This window comes from Bufo bufo, chromosome 5 (assembly GCF_905171765.1).
Source record: "Bufo bufo chromosome 5, aBufBuf1.1, whole genome shotgun sequence".
In the NCBI taxonomy this organism is placed as follows: Eukaryota; Metazoa; Chordata; class Amphibia; order Anura; family Bufonidae; genus Bufo; species Bufo bufo.
The window spans coordinates 310,391,100-310,415,088 of record NC_053393.1 but is presented as its reverse complement, the minus strand read 5'-3'; the positions used below and the strand labels follow the sequence as shown (position 1 = coordinate 310,415,088).

The window sequence follows — 23,989 nt, the reverse complement described above, 5'->3', positions numbered from 1 at the left end:
GTGGCTGGCCCCATACAGTATAACGTCTCCTTGTGGTGGCCCCATACAGTATAACCTCTCCTTGTGGCTGCCCCCATACAGTATAACCTCTCCTTGTGGCTGCCCCCATACAGTATAACGTCCCCTTGTGGCTGCCCCCATACAGTATAACGTCTCTTTGTGGCTGCCCCCATACAGTATAACGTCTCCTTGTGGCTGGCCCCATACAGTATAACGTCTCCTTGTGGCTGCCCCCCATACAGTATAACGTCTCCTTGTGGCTGGCCCCATACAGTATAACGTCTCCTTGTGGTGGCCCCATACAGTATAACCTCTCCTTGTGGCTGCCCCCATACAGTATAACCTCTCCTTGTGGCTGCCCCCATACAGTATAACGTCCCCTTGTGGCTGCCCCCATACAGTATAACGTCTCTTTGTGGCCCCCATACAGTATAATGTCTCCTTGGAATGTTATAGTTCTGTTTTTGGGCCTTTTGGTTGGTCAGTGGTCAGAAAATACATGTGTGTGTATTTTATTGTTAAAATTAGTATCGGTAATTGGTATCGGTGAGTACTTAAATAAAAGTATCGGTACTCGTACTCAGTCTTAAAAAAATGGTATCGGGACATCCCTATAAGCCTCACAAAGTGACTTCAGACCTGAACTGGTCCTTAAAAAGTGGGTTTTGGAAATTTTCCTAAAAATTTCAAGATTTGCTTCCATTTGATCCCAGCCTTCTAGCGTCCCCAAAAAATAAAATGTCATTTTCAAAATGATCCAAACATGAAGTAGACATATGGGGAATGTAAAGTAATTACTATTTTTGAAGGTATTACTATGTATTATAAGAAGTAGAGAAATTGAAATGTGCAAATTTTTATGAATAAAAATGTTTTAGTTTTTTTTTTTACTTATTTTTATCACTGTCATGAAGTACAATATGTGACGAGAAAACAATCTCATAATGGCCTGGATAAGTAAAAGCGTTTTAAAGTTATCACCACATAAAGGGACACGTCAGATTTGCAAAAAATGGATTGGGCAGGAAGGTGAAAACAGGCCCGGGGTTGAAGGGGTTAACTGCTCATTTGCATATGGATCAAAAGTACCTTTCCTTCAGAATAAAGTTTCGGATCACTAAGTGAAAGGTATCATTGCATTCAGCTGAACTCAACATACAAACCATTGTGCCTGGTTTACCAGCAAATTTCCAGGTGACAGATTTCTCTTCAAGGGAATCTGCCAGTTTTAGGATCCATTCAGACATCCGTAACGTGTTTTGTGGATCCACAAAACACGGACAGCGGCAATGTGCGTTCCGCATTTTTGCGGACTGCACAGTGCCGGCACTAATAGAATATGGCTATTCTTGTCCGCAATTGCGGACAAAAAATAGGACATGTTCTATTTTTTTCGGGAACGTAATTGCGGACCCGGAATGCCGCAATGAATGGGTCTGCAATTCCGTTCTGCAAAATGCGGAACAAAATTGCGGACGTGTGAATGGGGCCTTATGCTGTTAGGTTCTAACAGATCCAGCACATATATTCATGAGTTCACGGCTTTCCTTGCCCACCTGCTACTGATTGACAGGTTTTTTCCTTATGAATCAGCAGCAGGTAGGCAGGGAAAGCCAGAAGAGATCATGAATACAGAGACTCAAAAGATTTTGACAAAATGGCTGGGTCAATTAATTCCTGGGCTACACTGCGACTTTTTGACTGATTGATTTTAACTATTTAACTGCTGTAGTCCAAATGAATGCAATCTTGTTGACGGCAGCTGTCATTCAATAGTTAAAATCAATCAGTTTTGCTACAAAAAGTCACAGTGCAGCCCAGGCCCAAAGAACGTGTCCTAGCTTGTTACTAGTTTATGTTGCCCTTAGTTAGGACACTATAAAACTGGTGACAGATTCCATTTAAGCCAGTGTGCAATGCCAATATTTACCATGTGAATTCTACTGTGCCATTGGTATGCCACCATACCACTTTACATTTGTTATACACTCCCTTTAGATCATGAATGCTACATTATGTGCAAACCAAAGTAGAAATCCAAACATACTTTCATAATATTCCCAATAATCCTGATTTCACTACCATGCAGTGAAGCACACGTTGTAACCCAATATACTTTTGCATCATAAAGAACATGTAACATATTCTATACTGAAAGACTTTAAAAGGATATCATCACATTTCTGCTGGTACTCCACAAGCAGCTGGCTGGAAGACATGATTGAAAATGTTAAATGTGAAGGGAAACAAGCTCATTCCACTGACAGAAAAGTGCTACACACAGACAGAAATTCCCAGATACCAGTCACTTGCTGTACAAGAAGTCAACATCCGAACCAGAGGCTCCCAATGGAGCAGATTCAGACATTACAGAAAAAATAGCAATTCATGCTGTAACACGGCACCATGGCAGAACCCAATAGGTCCCATTAGAAGTTAATGGACTCCATCTGTTGCAGGTTGATGTCAGTTATGCGACAAATCCAACAGTTCATTGTGATATGTGAAAGCATGACACAAATGTGAGCAGAAAGAAATATGGTCTTCAGCAGAAAAATAAAATCACTGCTCTCCATAAGACACTGGTACATTCGTCTAAAATAACTTCAATGGTCCACATTTAAAAGGTCATTAAAGAGGACCTGTCACCACTCCTGACATGTCTGTTTTAATAGCTCCGTGTATTCCCCATGTAATAACAATTATGGAGCCTCTATTCTTATGACTATGTTGTGCCATTCCTTTATTATTTCTGATAGAAGTTATGAATGAATTGTTAGCAGTCTGCAGTAAGGGAACAGAGGGGAGGTAACACTTTGGGGGGGGGGGGGGGGGTGTACCAGCACAGAGTCAGTCTATCTAATCAGTGCTGCCATTTTCAGACTGAGCAGGTACACACCACACCCCCAACTGGTTACCACCCCTTTGTAACCTTACTGCAGACTGCTAGCATTTCATTCTTGAGATGGCCGCCAAGTTCTTGCTCCTTGTCCCCCCTTGATGATTCAGGTATGCCACCGTCGTCGCATTGTCTGAAAGAACCTTAACATGGTGGTGTTGGATAGTTTGTTTCCGACTTAGGTGGGCTCGAAAGACAGCTGTCAATTCCCTCAGGTTTGAGGATGCTGAAGACATTTGGAGATTCCATGTCCCCTGTACCAGTTTTTGTAGGGCATGGGCACCCCAACCCTTGCATCGGTGGTCACCGTAATCTGGTCCTTCGGCCGCCACTGCACTCCTGTTTGTAGATTTTTATCCACCATAAATTCTAGTAGAAATAATAAAGGAATAGCACAACATACATAGAATAGATGCAGAATTGTTATTACATGGGGAATGCATGCAGGCATGTCAGGAGTGGTGATCGGTCCCCTTTAACTTTTCAAAAAACTGTTGCTATGTCAGACATATCAAAAGTTTAGATCGGTGGGGGTCTGAGTACCAATACCCCCACTGATCTCTAAAACAAGGGGAGAGAAGCGTTCGCATATCGCGATCTCTCATTGCGGCATGAGACAGGCTCCATAGAAGGTCCATCTCAATTTTGCCCTCAGCAGCAAAAAAGAGAGCACGCAATATGCGTGCTCCTCTCCGCCCTTTAATTAAAGGTATTATTGGGGGTCTCAGAGCTCAGATCCCCACCGATCTAAACTTAGTCTCTGAAAAGTTAGTGACCCTTTCAGAAGTAGTGTAAGCCATCAATAACATGCACTTTTTCCATACTGGAAGTTAAAAGGCCCTAAAGTTATTAAAAGGTGTGCACGTAAATTACACCAACTACTTCCCTTACTTGGATTAGGGTAAAATAGACAGTCTTAGTGAATCTGTTCTATTAAGTTCATTTGCTGACAGAAGGATATGAGACAAGTATTTATAAAAAGGAGTATTTTTATAAAATAAAAGATGCAAGTTTTGTACTTACTCAGAATCTATTATTTTTTGCTTCAGTGCAATCAGAGCCGCAACATATTCATTCAAACTCTGGAATTAAAAAAGGTTAAAGTAGATGATAATAAAACAGCGTATAGCTTGATTTATGATGTGCTCACATCAGTGTAGAAACTGCTATTTTTCCCATTTACATGATGGACAATAATGGAAGCCCAAAGTTTGCCCTTACAGTTAATGGATTCCATCAGGTGCTGTGCCCATCTGTCATCTGGAAAGAGAGCTGTCGGAGAGTTTGTCCAACAGTTATCTCTTATTTAAGACCAGTCATTTCCACAACTAACTAAATCATCTATATCAGCCAAAGGGCCAAAGAACAGAACCATAGCGGGGAAATAGCCAGCACTGGGTAATGAGCTGATCAACAGAATACAGGCTGCCGAGAATGGGCGAGATAACTGCTAACAAGTGTTCATAGGAATGCTCAATAACGATGATCTGCCGATGTAAAAGTGCCACAGATTACCCAATGAATGAGCAAAACGGCAGCAGACAGTGCTGTCTAAACAGCCTCTGAGCCAACAAACAATGGGGGAGAAGCGATGGCATTAGTGATTGATCTCCACAGTATGAGGAGGAGCAATGTATGTAAATACAGCATTCTCCTTCACAGACAAGCAGGTGACTGCCATGAAGGAACGCTTCCTTATCTACAATCTCCTGCTAAATTATCTATCCTGAGGATTGGGGGGGAGGAGTTGCAGGAGAAGTGGAGTTGTTTATCTAGATCAAAATGTTAGGTGAAGATGTACCAAATCCGACAAACGTAGCACACCTTTCCCCAACTCAAAGTGAAGCGGACAGAAATGTGCCATCTTGATACACTAGTGTTTTTTATTTCCCAGTTGCGTGACCTGAATTTCTGTTCTATCGATAGCCTCTGTGCCCTCCTCCACACAGAGCCATTGCTGTCACACTGACAGTCTGATCCTGCACTTTAATAGGAACAAATAATCCTTCTCTGACAGCAAGCCCTGAATATCTGTCACAATAAGCGCATCGTTCCTGAGTGCAAAACCTGCTACATCTGCATTTGAGTGGCTGCTAAAGAACCTTTAGATGTCACATCAATTCCCTGTGCAGATGGTACTTGGCATTTGAGTTTCCCCCGATGTCTCTTAAATCATTGTTACTAGTGATCTGCACACGAGGACAGCAAGGAACGCAAAAATGTCATCCCTGTTAACCTAAGGCTGAGTTCACATCACGACTTTGCCACTCGTTTGACTTAGACGTTAAAAAAAAATTACCTGCTGCAGCCAGTGATTAGCTGCAGTGGTCACATGCCCAAAGGACCAGGAAGCAGAGAGCAAGAGGGGACTAGGCAGCGGAGTTGGATCCGCAAGATGACATGTTTGTTTTGGGTTTTTATGCACAGCACAAACACTTTTTCAGTTTGTCATTTTTTTTTCCTAAGGAAGATCTACAAAAATCCACTACAGTTATAAATAAGACGTGTTTTTTTTAAAGAAAAAAATTGGGATAGATGAAATTATTTTCCTCCTGGCACCAACACCCAAAACACCCCTGTTCATGAAAGTATTACACTATAGTAGTTTTACACAGTGATATGTTGAGTGGTAGGAGATACCTGTTGCATAGATGTACAGTTCTGGCAGGACCCTGCTGCCTCTGAAGCGATGCCAGCCGTCTTTGAGTGGGTCTCCCCAGGCATCATGATGAGGCTCACTGACCACCCCTGGTCCGTAGAGAACACAGGAACTAGATCTGAAAAAACACAGCTAATAATTATAACCGGAAACTGTCCAGTAGTAATCTCCACTGTTAATAGTGGGGGTTTGAGTGGACTTTATGATCTGTCACGGTCCCCAGTGGTACACCAACGTGTCCCTTGTGGAAATCACACTCCATGTGAGAGGCTTTATGTGGTCTGGACTTAGGAAGGGCACAGTGTTATGATGACTGATAATACTGTGTGCCTCTGTAACGGAATGATACTGACAGCTTTATGTCAATATGGTTCGGTAGAAGGGACACGCTCGTGTGAAAGAGCCCTCGTTCTGATCATCGGTGGGGGTCCCAGCAGTAGGACCCCCACCAATGAGATAGTTATCCCCTATTCACAGGAAAGGGGACAACTTGTACCTACCAGAATTCTCAGGATCGCTGAGTTGCCGGAGGTTGCTCACCCACTGATCATAAATATTGCATATATATTAGCAATACGCCATCATGAGACGGGAATACATCTTTACTTAGAGGTTGAGCACTATCGCCAATCTATCAAGACATACTTCATTAACAGCCTTGTAAGAAACACCAGAGTACAAATCAATACTTCTGCCAAACCCCCAACATGTATGCTACATCTGTATGTCCATGAGAAGTTCCATGCAGACAGACATGTACCGTACACCCAAGGAAGCAGAATGCACAGGATGAAATGTACGGTAATATTCTGCGACATGAAGGCAGTTCAGCGGTATGTAGGGGGCTCACTTCTTCTGATAAATGAAACTGTATCAAGGGACCGAAAGTAAAAGCCTCGTGCACACACCCGTGTGTCTGCCGCATCTTCGGGGGCCGACTGCGACTCCCTGAACTGACTGACTGTCAGTTCATATCTGATTGCAGACCTCTTCTATTGAAATCGCGCTTCAGTACATCCGTGATCAGATATGAACTGACTGCATCATAAAACAAAGTGCAGATCCGCAAAACATGGATACCAGCCATGCGTGGTCCGCATTTTGCTGAATGGACCGGCCAGCCCTATAATATAAATGCCTATTCTTAAATAGTAGTGATGTCCGGGCCTCCGAGTGCGACACCAAAGTAGGTGCTCCTGTCAAATCGAGAACACTCACTCGAAATATAGAAAAAGACTTATGAAATATGGACAGGGCACTCAAAGAGATCCGGGACCATGTGATTGTACAGAAAATTAATTTTTATTAGAGTATTAATAAAAAGGAGATCAGCATATAATGTAATAGTCAACCCAATATATGGACACAGTTAGTAGCAGCAAAAATACCATACAATAGCAGTACTGTATTATATAGTGGGGTAAAGTAATTAAATGATAGTGTAGCAGCACTCAATATTCTCAGTAATCCTGGCTCTACCTTACATACATATAAAATACCAGACACCAGCTAGTGAGATTGAAAGTTGAAAATTTTACATTCAACAGCAATGTGGCTAATGGGGACAATGTTGTCTCGATAAGGAACACGTTTAGGCTACTTTCACACTAGCGTTCGGGGCTCCGCTTGTGAGTTCCGTTTGAAGGCTCTCACAAGCGGCCCCGAACGGATCCGTCCAGCCCTAATGCATTCTGAGTGGATGCGGATCCGCTCAGAATGCATCAGTTTGGCACCGTTTGTCCTCCGCTCCGCAGGCGGACCCCTGAACGCAGCTTGCAGTGTTCGGGTGTCCGCCTGGCCGTGCGGAGGCAAACGGATCCGTCCAGACTTACAATGTAAGTCAATGGGGACGGATCCGTTTGAAGTTGACACAATATGGCTCAATTTTCAAACGGATCTGTCCCCCATTGACTTTGGGGGTGTGAAAGTAGCCTTAGAGATCTAGAGGGTTTACTAGTGAAACAATTAAGACAAAGATGGGAAATTAAAGACACTGAGTAGATATGTAGAATGTGGAAAGGTCCCAAAAGGTTTAACCTTAACCAAATCTCCAGCACAGGACCTCCATAGTCCCATGTTTAATGGTGAATGGGACAAATTACTACAACAACATTCCCTCTCACTAGTAGACTTAATTATTAAAAGAAGAATGGAAATTTTGAACGATGTGACAGATAAAATGAATGAGATGAAAAGTAACATTGGGAAATTGCCCAAAAAATTATGAATATAACTTTTGGCAATCTAGACAAAGTAGAACTGGAAATAATAAATAAGAAAATCAAAAAACGAAAATTATATTCCTAGAAGTGGATACAATCAAAACACTAACACAGAAAAGAAAAACACAGATGCACATAACACAGTGGTCCATTTAGGCTACTTTCACACTTGCGTTCAGAGAGGATCCGTCTGCTGTCTGCACAGACGGATCCTCTCCTATAATGCAGACGTTTGGATCCGTCTGCATTATAGTTTAGAAAAAATTCTAAGTGTGAAAGTAGTTCAGACGGATCCGTCCAGACTTTACATTGAAAGTCAATGGGGACGGATCTGTTTGAAAATTGAGCCATATTGTGTCATCTTCAAACGGATCCGTCCCCATTGACTTACATTGTAAGTCTGGACGGATCCATTTGCCTCCGCACGGCCAGGCGGACACCCGAACGCTGCAAGCAGCGTTTGGGTGTCCGCTTGCTGAGCGGAGGCTGAACGCTGCCAGACTGATGCATTCTGAGCGGATCCGCATCCACTCAGAATGCATTGGGGCAGTACGGATGCGTTCGGGGCCGCTTGTGAGCCCCTTCAAACGGAACTCACAAGCGGAGCCCCGAACACTAGTGTGAAAGTAGCCTTAGAAGAATCCAAAACAGTAGGTACTAATGAGATGACACATAACAGTAAATAGACTATACCAGTTCACAACAGATTTGAAGCACTAGTAGACAAGTTTTTTTAGACAGGACTCCACCGAACACGAACGAGACGGATATCATCACACGAGGAAATTCAGACACCCAATGTCAATCACCAGACAGATCACCAATACAATTTGAGAAACAGAACACAAGTTCCACACACACACTACACGTCACCAGAGAGAGAGACCACAACAACAATATCACGCTCCCCACAGGAGCATTACACTCCACAATAAAAATACCACAAGCATCAACATTATCCACAAAGGACAAGAGGCCACGAGGAAGGCAGACCAAAATCCGAAGAGGAGGTAGGAAGAAGAAGGACGCAGTACAGAGGATACCAGACCCAATAGAAAATGACTTATTATTTTGAGTTCTAAAATATTGACAGAATAACAAAAGCCACTATTAAACAAGGGCTTAAAATTTGCCCCAACAGTTGCCCTTAGCAAATTCGACACCTTCATAGGGGTGGAAAAATTAGTTAAGACAACTGTGTCTTAAAAAATAATTTTCTTAAAAACCCGGTAGTGAGGGATATTGTTGATGGAGACCAGTTTACACATACAGTACAGACCAAAAGTTTGGACACACCTTCTCATTCAAAGAGTTTTCTTTATTTTCATGACTATGAAAATTGTAGATTCACACTGAAGGCATCAAAACTATGAATTAACACGTGTGGAATTATATACATAACAAACAAGTGTGAAACAACTGAAAATGTGTCATATTCTAGGTTCTTCAAAGTAGCCACCTTTTGCTTTGATTACTGCTTTGCACACTCTTGGCATTCTCTTGATGAGCTTCAAGAGGTAGTCCCCTGAAATGGTTTTCACTTCAAAGGTGTGCCCTGTCAGGTTTAATAAGTGGGATTTCTTGCCTTATAAATGGGGTTGGGTCCATCAGTGGCGTTGAGGAGAAGTCAGGTGGATACACAGCTGATAGTCCTACTGAATAGACTGTTAGAATTTGTATTATGGCAAGAAAAAAACAGCTAAGTAAAGAAAAACGAGTGGCCATCATTACTTTAAGAAATGAAGGTCAGTCAGTCAGCCGAAAAATTGGGAAAACTTTGAAAGTAAGGGCTATTTGACCATGAAGGAGAGTGATGGGGTGCTGCGCCAGATGACCTGGCCTCCACAGTCACCGGACCTGAACTCAATCGAGATGGTTTGGGGTGAGCTGGACCGCAGAGTGAAGGCAAAAGGGCCAACAAGTGCTAAGCATCTCTGGGAACTCCTTCAAGACTGTTGGAAGACCATTTCAGGGGACTACCTCTTGAAGCTCATCAAGAGAATGTCAAGAGTGTGCAAAGCAGTAATCAAAGCAAAAGATGGCTACTTTGAAGAACCTAGAATATGACATATTTTCAGTTGTTTCACACTTGTTTGTTATGTATATAATTCCACATGTGTTAATTCATAGTTTTGATGCCTTCAGTGTGAATCTACAATTTTCATAGTCATGAAAATAAAGAAAACTCTTTGAATGAGAAGGTGTGTCCAAACTTTTGGTCTGTACTGTACATCATGTAAGAAAACATCCAAAAAATGAAATCAGCCAAGAGATGGCATGTTTCAAAAAAAGTGTAGAAAATGACATAAGAAAGGTAAAAAACAATACCAGATATAAACGCAATAATCTGTCTAATGAAATTAAAGCCTTAAAAGAGCTGCAGAAAGAAAAGAATATAGTAATCCGTCTGGCTGACAAAGGTGGGTCTATTGTGATACAAGACCTACCTAAGTACAATACAGAATGTTTACGTCAGCTAACAGAACCTATCGAAAATTACCCAATGACCCTACTAATCCATTTTATGTCGAATTTTTAGAAAGGAAAGGAGAAGGGTATTTTAAATGATGAGGAGTATAAATTCCTACTCAACAAAACTCCACGTATACCAATGTTTTATTGTGTACCAAAAATACACAAGGACCAATATAATCCACCAGGTCGACCTATTGCGTCGGGGATTGGATCTCTCACATCCAATTTGTCCCAGAATATTGACCAATTGTTGCAACCTAGGGTCCAAAAAACCCCGTCATATACCAAGGACACAACTCAAATCATCCAGACAGTGGAGCAACTGCAATTCAAAGAAACATGGGGACACTAGATATCAGGGCTGTGGAGTCGGAGTCAGGGGAAATTTTGGGTACCTGGAGTCGGAGTCGGCAAACAATGCACCGACTCCTACTAAATTTAGATTGGAATAAAAAATAAAAAAAAAGCAAGTTTAAATGTCCCAATTCACAAAAAGTTATAATTAATGACTTCTCTACTGTAAGAATAAAGACCAATGCATGCAGTGCCTCACGTAACCGCAAAACGAACACGTTAAGTGACCGTGAAGAAGCATGCTTTTCATGTGCTTCACTATATGGCACGCAACGCACAATTAGGAGCTGCAATACTTATACTTTCCATAGTGTTGTGTTCTGCTTTTACAGGGAACGCAGCGTCCATGTGTAACCTAGCCTCTCACTGATAAGGGATTAAATAAATATGTTTTTTGCAGGACTAGAGAGTGAGACACTTGTATAAGTAAAGGGAATGGATAGCCAATAGTTCAAGACTGAAGCTGTAAACCATTGGAAAAACTGCTGTCATTTAGCTAAGGCTATAAAAACTTGTAAACTCCGATTGTTCGCTTAAACTTTAAACATGACTATGGGATTCTCCTAGGAAAATCATGTTTTAGAATAAATGCCCCTTCCTGGATCCTCCTTTGTTTTCATTGTGTTTGTCTTTTGCTTAAACTGTGCAATACAGTAGACTGTTGGCTTCCCAGCCAGTAGTCCTGTGGTAGGTTGCGTTTCTTTCCCTCAAGGAATGTATAAAATACATTCGCATATTAATACAGAGGAGTCGGGGAGTCGGAGGTACATAAAACTGAGGAGTCGGAGTCGGAACATTTATCTACCGACTCCACAGCCCTGCTAGATATCCAGTCCCTGTACACAATAATAGACCATGAAAAAAGGAAAGAGGCCGAAAGATCGCAATTAACAATTGGAGAATAGGTTGAATGAGGAACAAAAACTTTTTAATTGAAGGCATAGATTTTATTTTAACTCATAACTATTTTAATTTCGAGGGAGATTTTTATTTGCAGATACAGGGGACTGCCATGGGCACCAGGTTCGCCCCGAGCTATGCCAATTTGTTTATGGCAGAGTGGGAGAGGCTCACTATCCTACCAAGGATGGGGGGCGGACCTGGTGCTCTGGCAGCGTTATATCGACGACCTCCTCTTTATCTGGCAGAGTGGGAAAGACAGTTTGGAAGGTTTTTTGGAAGAGATCAATCTTAACGATAGAAATCTAAGATTTACAGGAACCACGAGTCAGGAAAAACTAGAATACCTGGACTTAAATATTAGTGTCAAAGACAAAAGGCTAGAGTGTAGTACTTTCGTGAAGCCCACAGCTAGGAATAGCTACATTCTGTTTAACAGTTGCCATCTCCCAAGTTGGCCAACAAATATCCCACAGGGCCAACTCTGAAGGGTCAAACGGAACTGTACACTAGAGACACAGTTTGAAAAGGAAGCGGATGAAATGAAGAATAAATTCTTAGAAAAAGATTATCCGGTAGTGATTCTAGATAGAGCATTACAGCAGGTGAAAGATATGGATAGGAAGACCTTCTTTGAAGAGACGGTAACCCAGAAACCTGAGTCTAACCAGGAAGTTCTGAGAATGATTTTACCATTCAGTGACGACTATAGGAAAATACGTCGTATTATTACAAAGCATTGGCATTTACTACAAAAAGACAAAGTGGTAGGAACAACAACAGTTAAAAAACATCCAAACAAGGAACTCACTATTTCTAGTTGGATGGGCCTGCAAGTTTTTTTTAGGTGTGGCAATTGTGGTATTGCAAAGTAACGTCCTTTAAAAAAAAAAAAAATTAATTAGTATCAACCACCAACAGTCACCGCCACATAATCAAGGAATGTTTGACATTTCTGAAAATGTAATCTATGTGATTGAATGCCCATGCAAACGGCAATATGTGGGAAGGACTAAAAGATCCCTTAAAAAACGGATTTCTGAACATATCAATAATATAAGAAAAAAAGAGTTTGATAATCATTCGTTATCCCACCATTTTAAAGTGAGCCATAACCAGGACCCCTTTGGGAATGAAATTTTTAGCAATAGATAAAGTGGACAAAGAGTGGAGGGGTGGCAACCATATCGAAAAAATGTCCAGGCTCGAAACTAGAAGGATTTTCGAGCTTGATACTTTGTTACCCAATGGCCTTAAAGGGTTTCTGTCACCCTGCAAAACTCTTTTTTTTTTTTTTTTGGATAGTTAGATTCCTCATAGTGCGATATAGGAGAATATAATGCTCTTACTTACTTTCATGCGGCCGATTCTTTATAAAACGAACTTTTATAATATGTAAATGAGGGCTCTACCAGCAAGTAGGGCGTCTACTTGCTGGTAGCTGCTGCAGAAATCCGCCCCCTCGCCGTGTTGATTGACAGGGCCAGCCGTGATCTCCTCCTCCGGCTGGCCCTGTCAGTAATTCAAAAATCGCGCGCCTCGCGTCATTCGGCGCAGGCGCTCTGAGATGAGGAGTCTCGTATCCTCAGCACTCCCTCAGTGCGCCTGCGCCGATGACATCACCAAAAGAGAAGACGTCATCGGCGCAGGCGCACTGAGGGAGTGCTGAGGATATGAGCCTCCTCATCTCAGAGCGCCTGCGCCGAATGACGCGAGGCGCGCAATTTTTGAATTACTGACAGGGCCAGCCGGAGGAGGAGATCACGGCTGGCCCTGTCAATCAACACGGCGAGGGGGCGGATTTCTGCAGCAGCTACCAGCAAGTAGACGCCCTACTTGCTGGTAGAGCCCTCATTTACATATTATAAAAGTTCGTTTTATAAAGAATCGGCCGCATGAAAGTAAGTAAGAGCATTATATTCTCCTATATCGCACTATGAGGAATCTAACTATCCAAAAAAAAAATATATGAGTTTTGCAGGGTGACAGAAACCCTTTAAAGTCCACCAGTGTGATTTGCATCAGTCTCCCAAAAACCTAGTGCTGTAACATCGAAACCACGATTAGGGAGTGAATATACCTTGAGGTCTGGCAGAGGTTCCAAGTCGATTTAAAAGTAACCAAATACTTGCAAGTTGACCAGTAGCGGGACGCCGCTGCCTACCCTGTTTTAGCGGGAAGCCGCTGTATTCAGGTGTGGACGCATTACTATAAGAACTTTTATCTATGAATCAGGACAGATTGGTCTCGATAATGGTCTAGAACAGGGGTACTCAACTGGCGGACCGCGGTCCAAATACGGACCGCGGCCGCCAGTTGTCCGGACCCCGGCCATCCTTCAGAGCGCTGCTCCTCTCCTGCACACTGTGCCGTGCAGGAGGAGGAGCTTACCGGCGCACTTCCACCTGTCCCACAGCGCAGTGAGACAGGGCTTCCTCCACATGTAGCGCTCCTCCTCCTGCACACTCTGGCAGCTCTGCTCCATACAGCGGCGGGCACAGGAGCTGATAGTTCTCAGCAGCGCAGGAGGAGTCTCTCCCTCCCCCCTGTGCTGCTGCCCCCGCCTCCACCAATAAGAAGAGACGGGAGGAGGAGGGGAGGGGCTGTGGCCACTGCGCCACCAATGATGAAAACCGACCTGTAATACAAATACAGGAGGCGGGTGCCGGAATCAAATAGCCGACACCCGACCTCTGTGACAGGGAGCTGCGATCAGCTGCAGTTGAGTTAACCCTTCAGGTGCGGTACCTGAGGGGTTAATTGTAGCTGATCGCAGCCCCCTGTCACAAAGGTCGGGTGCCGGCTATTTGATTCCGGCACCCGCCTCCTGTATTTGTATAAGAAACGTTGGTGGCACAGTGCGCCCCCCCCCCCCCCCCTAGTATAAGAAACATTGGTGGCGCAGTGCGCCCCCCCCCCCCCCCCCCCCCCCCTTCCCCATTATAATAAACATTGGTGGCTCAGTGGGAAGTGCCAATGAGGGTTAAAAATAATAAAAGAAAATTAACTCACCTCCTCCAGTTCATCGCGTAACTGCCGGTCTCCAGTTCTTACTTCTTTCTTCAGGACCTGTGGTGACGTTACTGAGCTCATCACATGGCCCATTACCATGGTGATGGATCATGTGATGAGCTCAGTGACGTCACCACAGGTCCTGAAGAAAGAAGTAAGAACTGGAGACCGGCAGTTACGCGATCAACTGGAGGAGGTGAGTAAATTATTTTTTAACCCTCATTGGCACTGCCCACTGCACCACCAATGTTTATTATATTGGGGGGGGCGCACTGCGCCACCAATGTTTATTATACTGGGGTGATGGGGGGGCGCACTGCGCCACCAATGTTTATTATTTTGAGGGGGGGGCGCACTGCGCCACCAATGTTTATTATATTGGGGGGCACACTGCACCACCAATGTTTATTATATTGGGGGGGGCGCACTGCGCCACCAATGTTTATTATACTGGGGTGATGGGGGGGGCGCACTGCGCCACCAATGTTTATTATTTTGAGGGGGGGGGCGCACTGCGCCACCAATGTTTATTATATTGGGGGGCACACTGCGCCACCAATGTTTATTATATTGGGGGGCACACTGCGCCACCAATGTTTATTATATTGGGGGGCACACTGCGCCACCAATGTTTATTATATTGGGGGCACACTGCGCCACCAATGTTTATTATACTGGGGTGATGGGGGGGCGCACTGCGCCACCAATGTTTATTATTTTGAGGGGGGAGCACTGCGCCACCAATGTTTATTATATTGGGGGGCACACTGCACCACCAATGTTTATTATATTGGGGGGGGCGCACTGCGCCACCAATGTTTATTATACTGGGGTGATGGGGGGGCGCACTGCGCCACCAATGTTTATTATTTTGAGGGGGGGCGCACTGCGCCACCAATGTTTATTGTGATGGGGGGGCACACTGCGCCACCAATGTTTATTATTTTGAGGGGGGGGCGCACTGCACCACCAATGTTTATTGTGATGGGGGGGTGCACTGCGCCACCAATGTTTATTATTTTGAGGGGGGGAGCACTGCACCACCAATGTTTATTATATTGAGGGGGGGCGCACTGCGCTACCAATGTTTATTATATTGGGGGGGCACACTGCGCCACCAATGTTTATTATATTGAGGGGGGGCGCACTGCGCTACCAATGTTTATTATACTGGGGTGATGGGGGGGGCACACTGCGCCACCAATGTTTATTATACTGGGGTGATGGGGGGGCGCACTGCGCCACCAATGTTTATTATATTGAGGGGGGGCGCACTGCGCCACCAATGTTTATTGTGATGGGGGGGTGCACTGCGCCACCAATGTTTATTATATTGAGGGGGCCGCCAGACGAAAAAGTTGGACATGTAGTACTTTTAGTCTGGCGGCCTCTCACCGTGCTGCGCCGTAACTCTGCCCCCGTCCCCATTATAGTCGATGGGCACAGAGCAGCGGCACGGCGAAGTAGTGGCAAGATGGATCTGACGTGGTGAGCAGCCTGTCGGATCCATCCTGCTGCAAGTGAGAAAGTACCCTTACTAATGAGCGCTTCCATCATGGAACGCCCATTAGTACAGCCTTTACCTCCACCGCTACTTGTGCTAGTAAAAAAAAATATATATTACTTACGGTACCTCCACCTCCATTTGCTCACGCTGTGGAGAACACTCCCTGCTGACTAGAAGCTCAGGACAGGACCTACAAGACGTCATCACGTTAGAGCACCGGTCCTGAGCTTGCAGTCAGCAGCGAATGTTCACCGCAGCCAGGTGAATGCAAATTATTATTTTTTTTTTGCAAAAGCAGAGAAGGGGGGCAATACTCTTACTGGGGCACTAATGTGGCCATTACTAATTCTGGGACTTACCCGGGGCGCTCCACTATAACGTCAGAGCGCCCCACGTGCATGGATCACATGATCGCATGGCATCTTTACTGTTGGCGTTCAGCTCGGACCTTCACCTGACTGCAGACCCTGGTATGTGGACCTTTAATAAAACTAGTTGAGTACCCCTGGTCTAGAATTAACCGATCGATTTTATAGAGAACTCTTTACAGGATTGATTTTTGGATATTTTTTATGCATTTTATTATATCAATATTGCAAAGCTGTTACATACATATAAAATACCAGACACCAGCTAGTAAGATAGAGCCAGGATTACTGAGAATATTGAGTGCTGCTACACTATCATTTAATTACTATACCCCACTATATAATACAGTACTGCTATTGTATGGTATTTTTGCTGCTACTGTGTCCATATATTGGGTTGACTATTACATTATATGCCGATCTCTTTTTATTAATACTCTAATAAAAATTCATCTTCTGTACAATCACATGGTCCCGGATCTCTTTGAGTGCCCTGTCCATATTTCATAATGCCTATTCTTGTTCGCAATTGTGGACAAGCTCTATCTTTTTTTGCCGAGCCACGGAACAGAAGTAAGGATGCGGACAACACACGGTGTGATGTCCATGTGTTTTGTGGCCCCATTGAAATGAATGGGTCCGCATCCATTCTGCAAAATTGCGGAAAGGATGTGGACACAAATATACGGTCGTCTGAATGAGCCCTTATCCTAAGCTTTCCTTCAGTGTTTTCTTCAAATCTGTTAAGCGTCATCTGTCGGATGCAACCGGTTTTTGATGCACTTTCACATACATTCAACATCTCCCATCACTGATAAACGTATTACATGCGGATGCCCCATTCACTTCTATGGAGCCAGAGCTGCAGAGATGACCGGTGATAAACCGCGCTTATGTGCACAGACCTAGTGAGATGACTGGGCCACGATTCAGTCCACATGCAACGCATCTGGACGGAAAACCTGCTTGTGTGAAAGTGGCCTAACAACTTCTGACAAGATCCGACCTCGCACAGGTCTATAGCACAGAAAAGTGATAAGCATTATCACTATATGACAACACTCCATTCAAAACTTGACTGAAACCAAAAACACCCGCAGGATCTAACGCCGATCGCAGACATTTAACTTCTCAGATGCCGTGACCGTGGGTTTTGACGGCTATAAAAACTGGGATCGTAAGCTCCAGGGGTCAGAACACCATTCACTCGCTGAAATTGGGCATGGCATTCCTACGCAGTAATATTCCTAAGCCCATACAAGCAGCCTATTACTGGTAAATTCCAATGCAAGCCTGCAGGGGGCAGAACTGTATTGGTATACCAGTATACAGAAATTTCCATTCAGTAATGAAATTAATATTTTTTTATATATCGTGTACGTCCCACTGTGCCCTCCTGCTGTTTCCCATCCAGCATTCTAATACTGAGCATCGGTACAGGGAGGAGGAGACGCCAGGGTTTCTCAGGGGGCGCCAACTTCTCCCTGGCTGTGCCGCAATCCAATCATAGCGGAGAGCGTCACAGTCAGGAGGGGAAAAAAAAAAAAAAAAAAAAAAAAGCTCACCTTCTCCCTGGCTGTGACGCTCTCCGCTGTGATTCTGTGATTGGATAGCAGCACAGCCAGGGAGAAGGAGACGCCCATTGAGAAAAAGGGCAGTCTCCTCCTCCCTCTACCGATACTCAGTATTAGCTTACTGAGCTGGAAAACTACAGGGGGGCACAGCGGGATGTATGAGCGATATATTTAAAAAAAAACACAGGGTGGCAAAGAAAGGTATTTAATAATAAATAAAATAATAATAATATGAAATGTCCTCTTTAATTACTAAACAGAAATGGTAATCTGATGATTGTATGCGGTAAGGGCTAAAAAGTTAAAGTAAAAACATAATACAGGGCTCCAGATGGCGGCCAATGCGACTTAAAATTGCTAAATGGCGATAAGACTTTGTAGTCTTGTCGCCATTTGCGCATAGACCCTACGCTGCTCTGCCCCTCACACACGAGGAACTGACATGGGACGCGCTGCTGTCAGCGCGTGCCATGTTCTTCTCCACAGCACAGGGGAGAAGGAGGCAGTCCCTCCCCCCTGCACCGCTGCCACCAATGGGCTGTTAGAAGCGAGGGGGGAGGGGCTGTGGCCACTGCAGCACCAATGAATATAGTTTATGCTTAATACAAACGCAGGCTGCGCTGCGGGTGCCGGACATATCCCACACCCGGCACCCAGCCTCTATGACTGCGCGCTGCGATCTGCTGCTATTAACCCCTCAGGAACACCCACCCCCAGTATTAGGCCTCATGCACACGACCGTATTTTTTTGCGGTCCGCAAAACGGGGTTCCGTTTTCCCGTGACCGTTTTTTCGTCCGTGGGTCTTCCTTGATTTTTGGAGGATCCACGGACATGAAAAAAAAGTCGTTTTGGTGTCCGCCTGGCCGTGCGGAGCCAAACGGATCCGTCCTGAATTACAATGCAAGTCAATGGGGACGGATCCGTTTGACGTTGACACAATATGGTGCAATTTCAAACGGATCCGTCCCCATTGACTTTCAATGTAAAGTCCGGAGTCCCTTTTATACCATCAGATTTCAGTTTTCTCCAATCCGATGGTATATTTTAACTTGAAGCGTCCCCATCACCATGGGAACGCCTCTATGTTAGAATATACTGTCGGATATGAGTTAGATCGTGAAACCTCATTTCCGACAGTATATTCTAACACAGAGGCGTTCCCATGGTGATGGGGACGCTTCTATATAGAATATACTACAAACTGTGTACATGACTGCCCCCTGCTGCCTAGCAGCATCCGATCTCTTACAGGGGGCCGTGATCAGCACAATTAACCCCTCAGGTGCCGCACCTGACGGGGTTAATTGTACTATCATATCCCCCTGTAAGAGATCAGGGCTGCCAGGCAGCAGGGGGCAGACCCCCCCCCCCCCTCCCCAGTTTGAATATCATTGGTGGCCAGTGCGGCCCCCCCCTCCCTTCCTCCCTCTATTGAAATAATTCGTTGGTGGCACAGTGTGCCCCCCCCCCTTCCTCCCTCTATTGTAATAAATCGTTGGTGGCACAGTGTGCGCCCCCCATTGGCCCCCCCTCCCTCTATAGCATTAACAACATTGGTGGCCAGTGTGCGGCCTCCCATCTCCCCCCCCCCCCCGCTTCCCCCCCCCGATCATTGGTGGCAGCGGGTTACTAGCAATAGTACAATAGTAAAAGATTCATACTTAGCTGGGAGCTGCGATGTTCGTGTCCGGCCGGGAGCTCCTCCTACTAGTAAGTGACAGTTCATTTAGCAATGCGCCGCACAGACCCTGTCACTTACCAGTAGGTGGAGCTCCCGGCCGGACACGAACATCGCAGCAGCAGCCAGCAGCAGGTAAGTATGAATCTTCTACTATTGTACTATTGCTAAGTAACCATGGCAACCAGGACTGTAGTAGCGTCCCGGTTGCCATGGTTACCGATCGGAGCCCCAGCGATTAAACTGGGACTCCGATCGGAACTCCGCTGCCACCAATGATGATGGGGGGAAGATGGGAGGCCGCACACTGGCCACCAATGTTGTTAATGCTATAGAGGGAGGGGGGGCCGATGGGGGGCGCACACTGTGCCACCAACGAATTATTACAATAGAGGGAGGGAGGGGCGCACACTGTGCCACCAACGAATTATTACAATAGAGGGAGGGGGGGGGGGCCGCACTGGCCACCAATGATATTCAAACTGGGGAGGGTCTGCCCCCTGCTGCCTGGCAGCCCTGATCTCTTACAGGGGGCCGTGATCAGCACAATTAACCCCTTCAGGTGCCGCACCTGAAGGGGTTAATTGTGCTGATCACGGCCCCCTGTAAGAGATCGGGTGCTGCCAGGCAGCAGGGGGCAGTCTTGTACACAGTTTGTAGTGTATTCTAACTAGAAGCGTCCCCATCACCATGGGAACGCTTCAGTGTTAGAATATACTGTCGGTTCTGAGTTTTCACGAAGTGAAAACTCAGCTTTGAAAAAGCTTTTATGCAGACGGATCTTCGGATCCGTCTGTATAAAAACTAACCTACGGCCACGGATCACGGACACGGATGCCAATCTTGTGTGCATCCGTGTTCTTTCACGGACCCATTGACTTGAATGGGTCCGTGAACCGTTGGCCGTGAAAAAAAATAGGACAGGTCATATTTTTTTCACGGCCAGGAAACACGGCTCACGGATGCGGCTGCCAAACGGTGCATTCTCCGTTTTTTCCACGGACCCATTGAAAGTCAATGGGTCCGCGAAAAAAAACGGAAAACGGCACAACGGCCACGGATGCACACAACGGTCGTGTGCATGAGGCCTTATAAAGTAGAATCATTGGGGGCGCACTGCGCCCCCCCTCCCCCCAGTATTATTATCATTGGTGGCAGTGGCTGTTCCGATCGGAGCCCCAGCAGTGCAAGCCTGGGGCTCCGATCGGTTACCATGGCAGCCAGGACGCTTTTGAAGTCCTGGCTGCCATAGTCAGCTCCCTGCTGCTGTGTGCACAAAGCACAGGGCAGCAGGGACAGTGTGAGGTCCTATTCACCCTGATAGAGATCTATTAGGGTGAATAGGACAAGGAATGAAATATCCCAGGTTCTAGCCCCTAACGGGGGAAATAGTTAAATAAAAAGTAAAGAGGTTAAAAAAAATAAAAATATTGTTTAAATCACCCCCTTGCCCAATTTTACATAAATATATAAACAATAAAAACTTACATAATCGCCACGCCCGAAAAAGTGCAAACTACTAAAAGATATCTCCTATTAAAAAAAAAAGTGCAATTTGTTATTTTTTAGTCACTTTGTCCCGACAGAAATTAGGTTAGGAATGTTCTATTATGGTCCAGACGTTCCATAAAATGTGGAATGCACGCGGCTTTTTTGGTGTTAATTTTTTTCCCGTGGTATCGAGTATTGCAATACTTTTTTATGGTATCGAAATAGTCAAAGTTTTGGTATCGTGACAACCCTAGCTAAGACGTTTTTTTTTTTTTTTTTATTATTATACCGTAATTATATGCATTTTAAATTTGGCAAATAAAATTTTCAGGTTAGGAGCCAATGGCTCCTTGATATTTTTTTTTTAGTCTGGAGCCCTGTAATAGAAAAATATAAAAATTCAAATCACAAGCTTTTCCCAAAATAAAAATAATCATAGGCACTTTGGGGGGGGGGGGGAAACACACACAAGAAAAACTAAAAATGTGGTATCATTGTAATCATACTGACCCAGAGAATAAAGGGTACAGGTCAGTTTTACCACATAGGGAACGCCGTGAAAACGAAACCCATAAAACTGGCAGTATAGTGTTTTGTCCCTTTTTCGGGACCTACTAAAAGGAATGACAGAGTGGAATGCCCATAGAGAATAATGGACCAGAGTGGAATGCCCATAGAGAATAATGGACCAGAGTGGAATGCCCATAGAGAATAATGGACCAGAGTGGAATAATGGAAATGTACGGTAATATTTGAATTAAAGGGTTTCTATCACTTGGTATGACATAATTAGCTGTCAGACACTAGCGATCTGCTAGTGTCTGCTCTGGCCAACCATCCTACTATAATCGCTTGTGGGGCAGCGGTTTTGCTAAAAAACTAACTTTTATAAATATGCTAATGAGCCTCTAGGTGCTATGTGGGCGTCATTAGCACCTAGAGGCTCCGTCTACCTTCATACACAGCCGCCGCCCAGCGCGTCCCTCCAGCCCGCCCATGTCCTCCTCCGTGTGACGCTGCGGACGAGTTCTCGCGCATGCGCCGTGCGCGGCTGTATTCGGCGCATTTGAGATCTCAGCTCGGAGCGGTCAGACATTCAATGCGCATGCGCCGAATACAGCCGCGCACGGCGCATGCGCGAGAACTCGTCCGCAGCGTCACACGGAGGAGGACATGGGCGGGCTGGAGGGACGCGCTGGGCGGCGGCTGTGTATGAAGGTAGACGGAGCCTCTAGGTGCTAATGACGCCCACATAGCACCTAGAGGCTCATTAGCATATTTATAAAAGTTAGTTTTTTAGCAAAACCGCTGCCCCACAAGTGATTATAGTAGGATGGTTGGCCAGAGCAGACACTAGCAGATCGCTAGTGTCTGACAGCTAATTATGTCATACCAAGTGATAGAAACCCTTTAAAGACCAAACCATTTGACATATCTAATAAATATTTAGCAGACATACTCTCCAAACTCGGTGGGATTATTTTAATTTTTTTTATGTCCGGACACACTCGTCTGCAAGGGGCCTAAGCCTGCTACAGATTTATTTGATATGTTGAATGGTTCAGGCACCAAGTCATGTTTTACTTCCCATTATAGCCTATGGGCATTCGATTATGTCACTCACCTTTGCATTCTATGGAAAACGGTTATAATCCAAGGTAATTTTCATTTTACAATATGCTACTCTACCCAGGGAACACTTGCGGTAAAGGTTAATGTCCTACATAATACAGATTTACCTGCAAATGAGCTCATAGTTTACTTTCCATTATAGTCTATGGGCATGCCTTTGTGTCATTCACCCTCATCATTCTGCAGAAAACAGTGGTAATTCCACGTAATCTGAACATTAAATAATCCCACTGAACTTGGAGAGTAAGCCTGCTAAATAATTATTAGATATATCAAATGGTTTTGTCTCTAATTCAAATATTTAATTTCCATTGTTCTCTATGGCCATTCCATTCTGTCATTCCTTTTAGTAGGTCCCTTTTTCCATTCCACTTCATTCAGATTTTTCCCACTACGTCGCTTGAAATACATAATGGCGCCAATAGAATGTACAACTCGTTCTGCAAAACACAAGCCCTCATAGGGCTATGTGAACGGAAGAATAAAATAAAGTTATGGCTCCAGGATAACATCTGGTAATGAAGTGGTTAATAAAACTAGGTCCACAGGGCAGAATTCTGGCATATAGGGATCATCAGCCACTGCATTCCCAGGGGCCCGAGCCACACACTGAACACAACACATGACATTAGCACGCCCAGCAATAGTAACTGCGCTCCACAGCACGTGACCATTCCACACGCGATTACTACAACAGTAAACACAGTGTGAAGCGCACGGTGACGCGCCCCGCAGCCTGTCTACAAGGGACAAGCAGTGACACGTGCACTCACCAGCCAGCTGTACCGCTTCAGCCGATACAGAACCATGTTGAGTCGCGATGGAACGGGGGATACGGCATGTCCCGGAAGTAGTGAGTCTTCCAACAAAACACTTCCCTGTCACGGTCCGGCAGCCAATAGAAGCTGCGGAGACTGAGGGGCCAAGGCTACGTCATTCACCCCCGCCCTGCCTCAGAGACGAAGTCTGCGCACTCCCACGTGATTCGTTTTGGCGCGCTTTTTTGGAGGTGGGGCGGGATACGACCTGGTGACGTAACGTTTTGTGGAGAGCAGAGAACTTTCGGAGCAGCTACAGTCGGAATCTAACTAGTAACAAGTGGTGGAGCGTTCAGCTACTCACAGCATCGACCATAGAGAGCACAGCGTTCATTTCTGAGAGGCAGATCGAGAAATGAATAAAGTGACCCCATTGGTTGTTATTTGTCTGCAGACCT

At 45.0% G+C, this 23,989-nt stretch overlaps 1 protein-coding gene across 1 annotated transcript in view; it reads right to left on the bottom strand.

Annotated features, from left to right (window-relative positions):
* Positions 1-23,621, bottom strand: part of ICE1 (interactor of little elongation complex ELL subunit 1) — a 191,793-nt gene extending 168,172 nt beyond the window's left edge. The window contains exons 1-4 of the mRNA XM_040434319.1: positions 23,547-23,621; positions 5,540-5,676; positions 3,923-3,981; positions 2,174-2,208 (exon numbers count right to left, since the gene is read on the bottom strand). Of these exons, the coding sequence (XP_040290253.1) occupies positions 2,174-2,208; positions 3,923-3,981; positions 5,540-5,626 (181 nt within the window). The 5' untranslated portion in view covers positions 5,627-5,676; positions 23,547-23,621. The remainder of the gene's footprint in view (positions 1-2,173; positions 2,209-3,922; positions 3,982-5,539; positions 5,677-23,546) is intronic.
* Between the last annotated feature and the right edge of the window lie 368 nt (positions 23,622-23,989).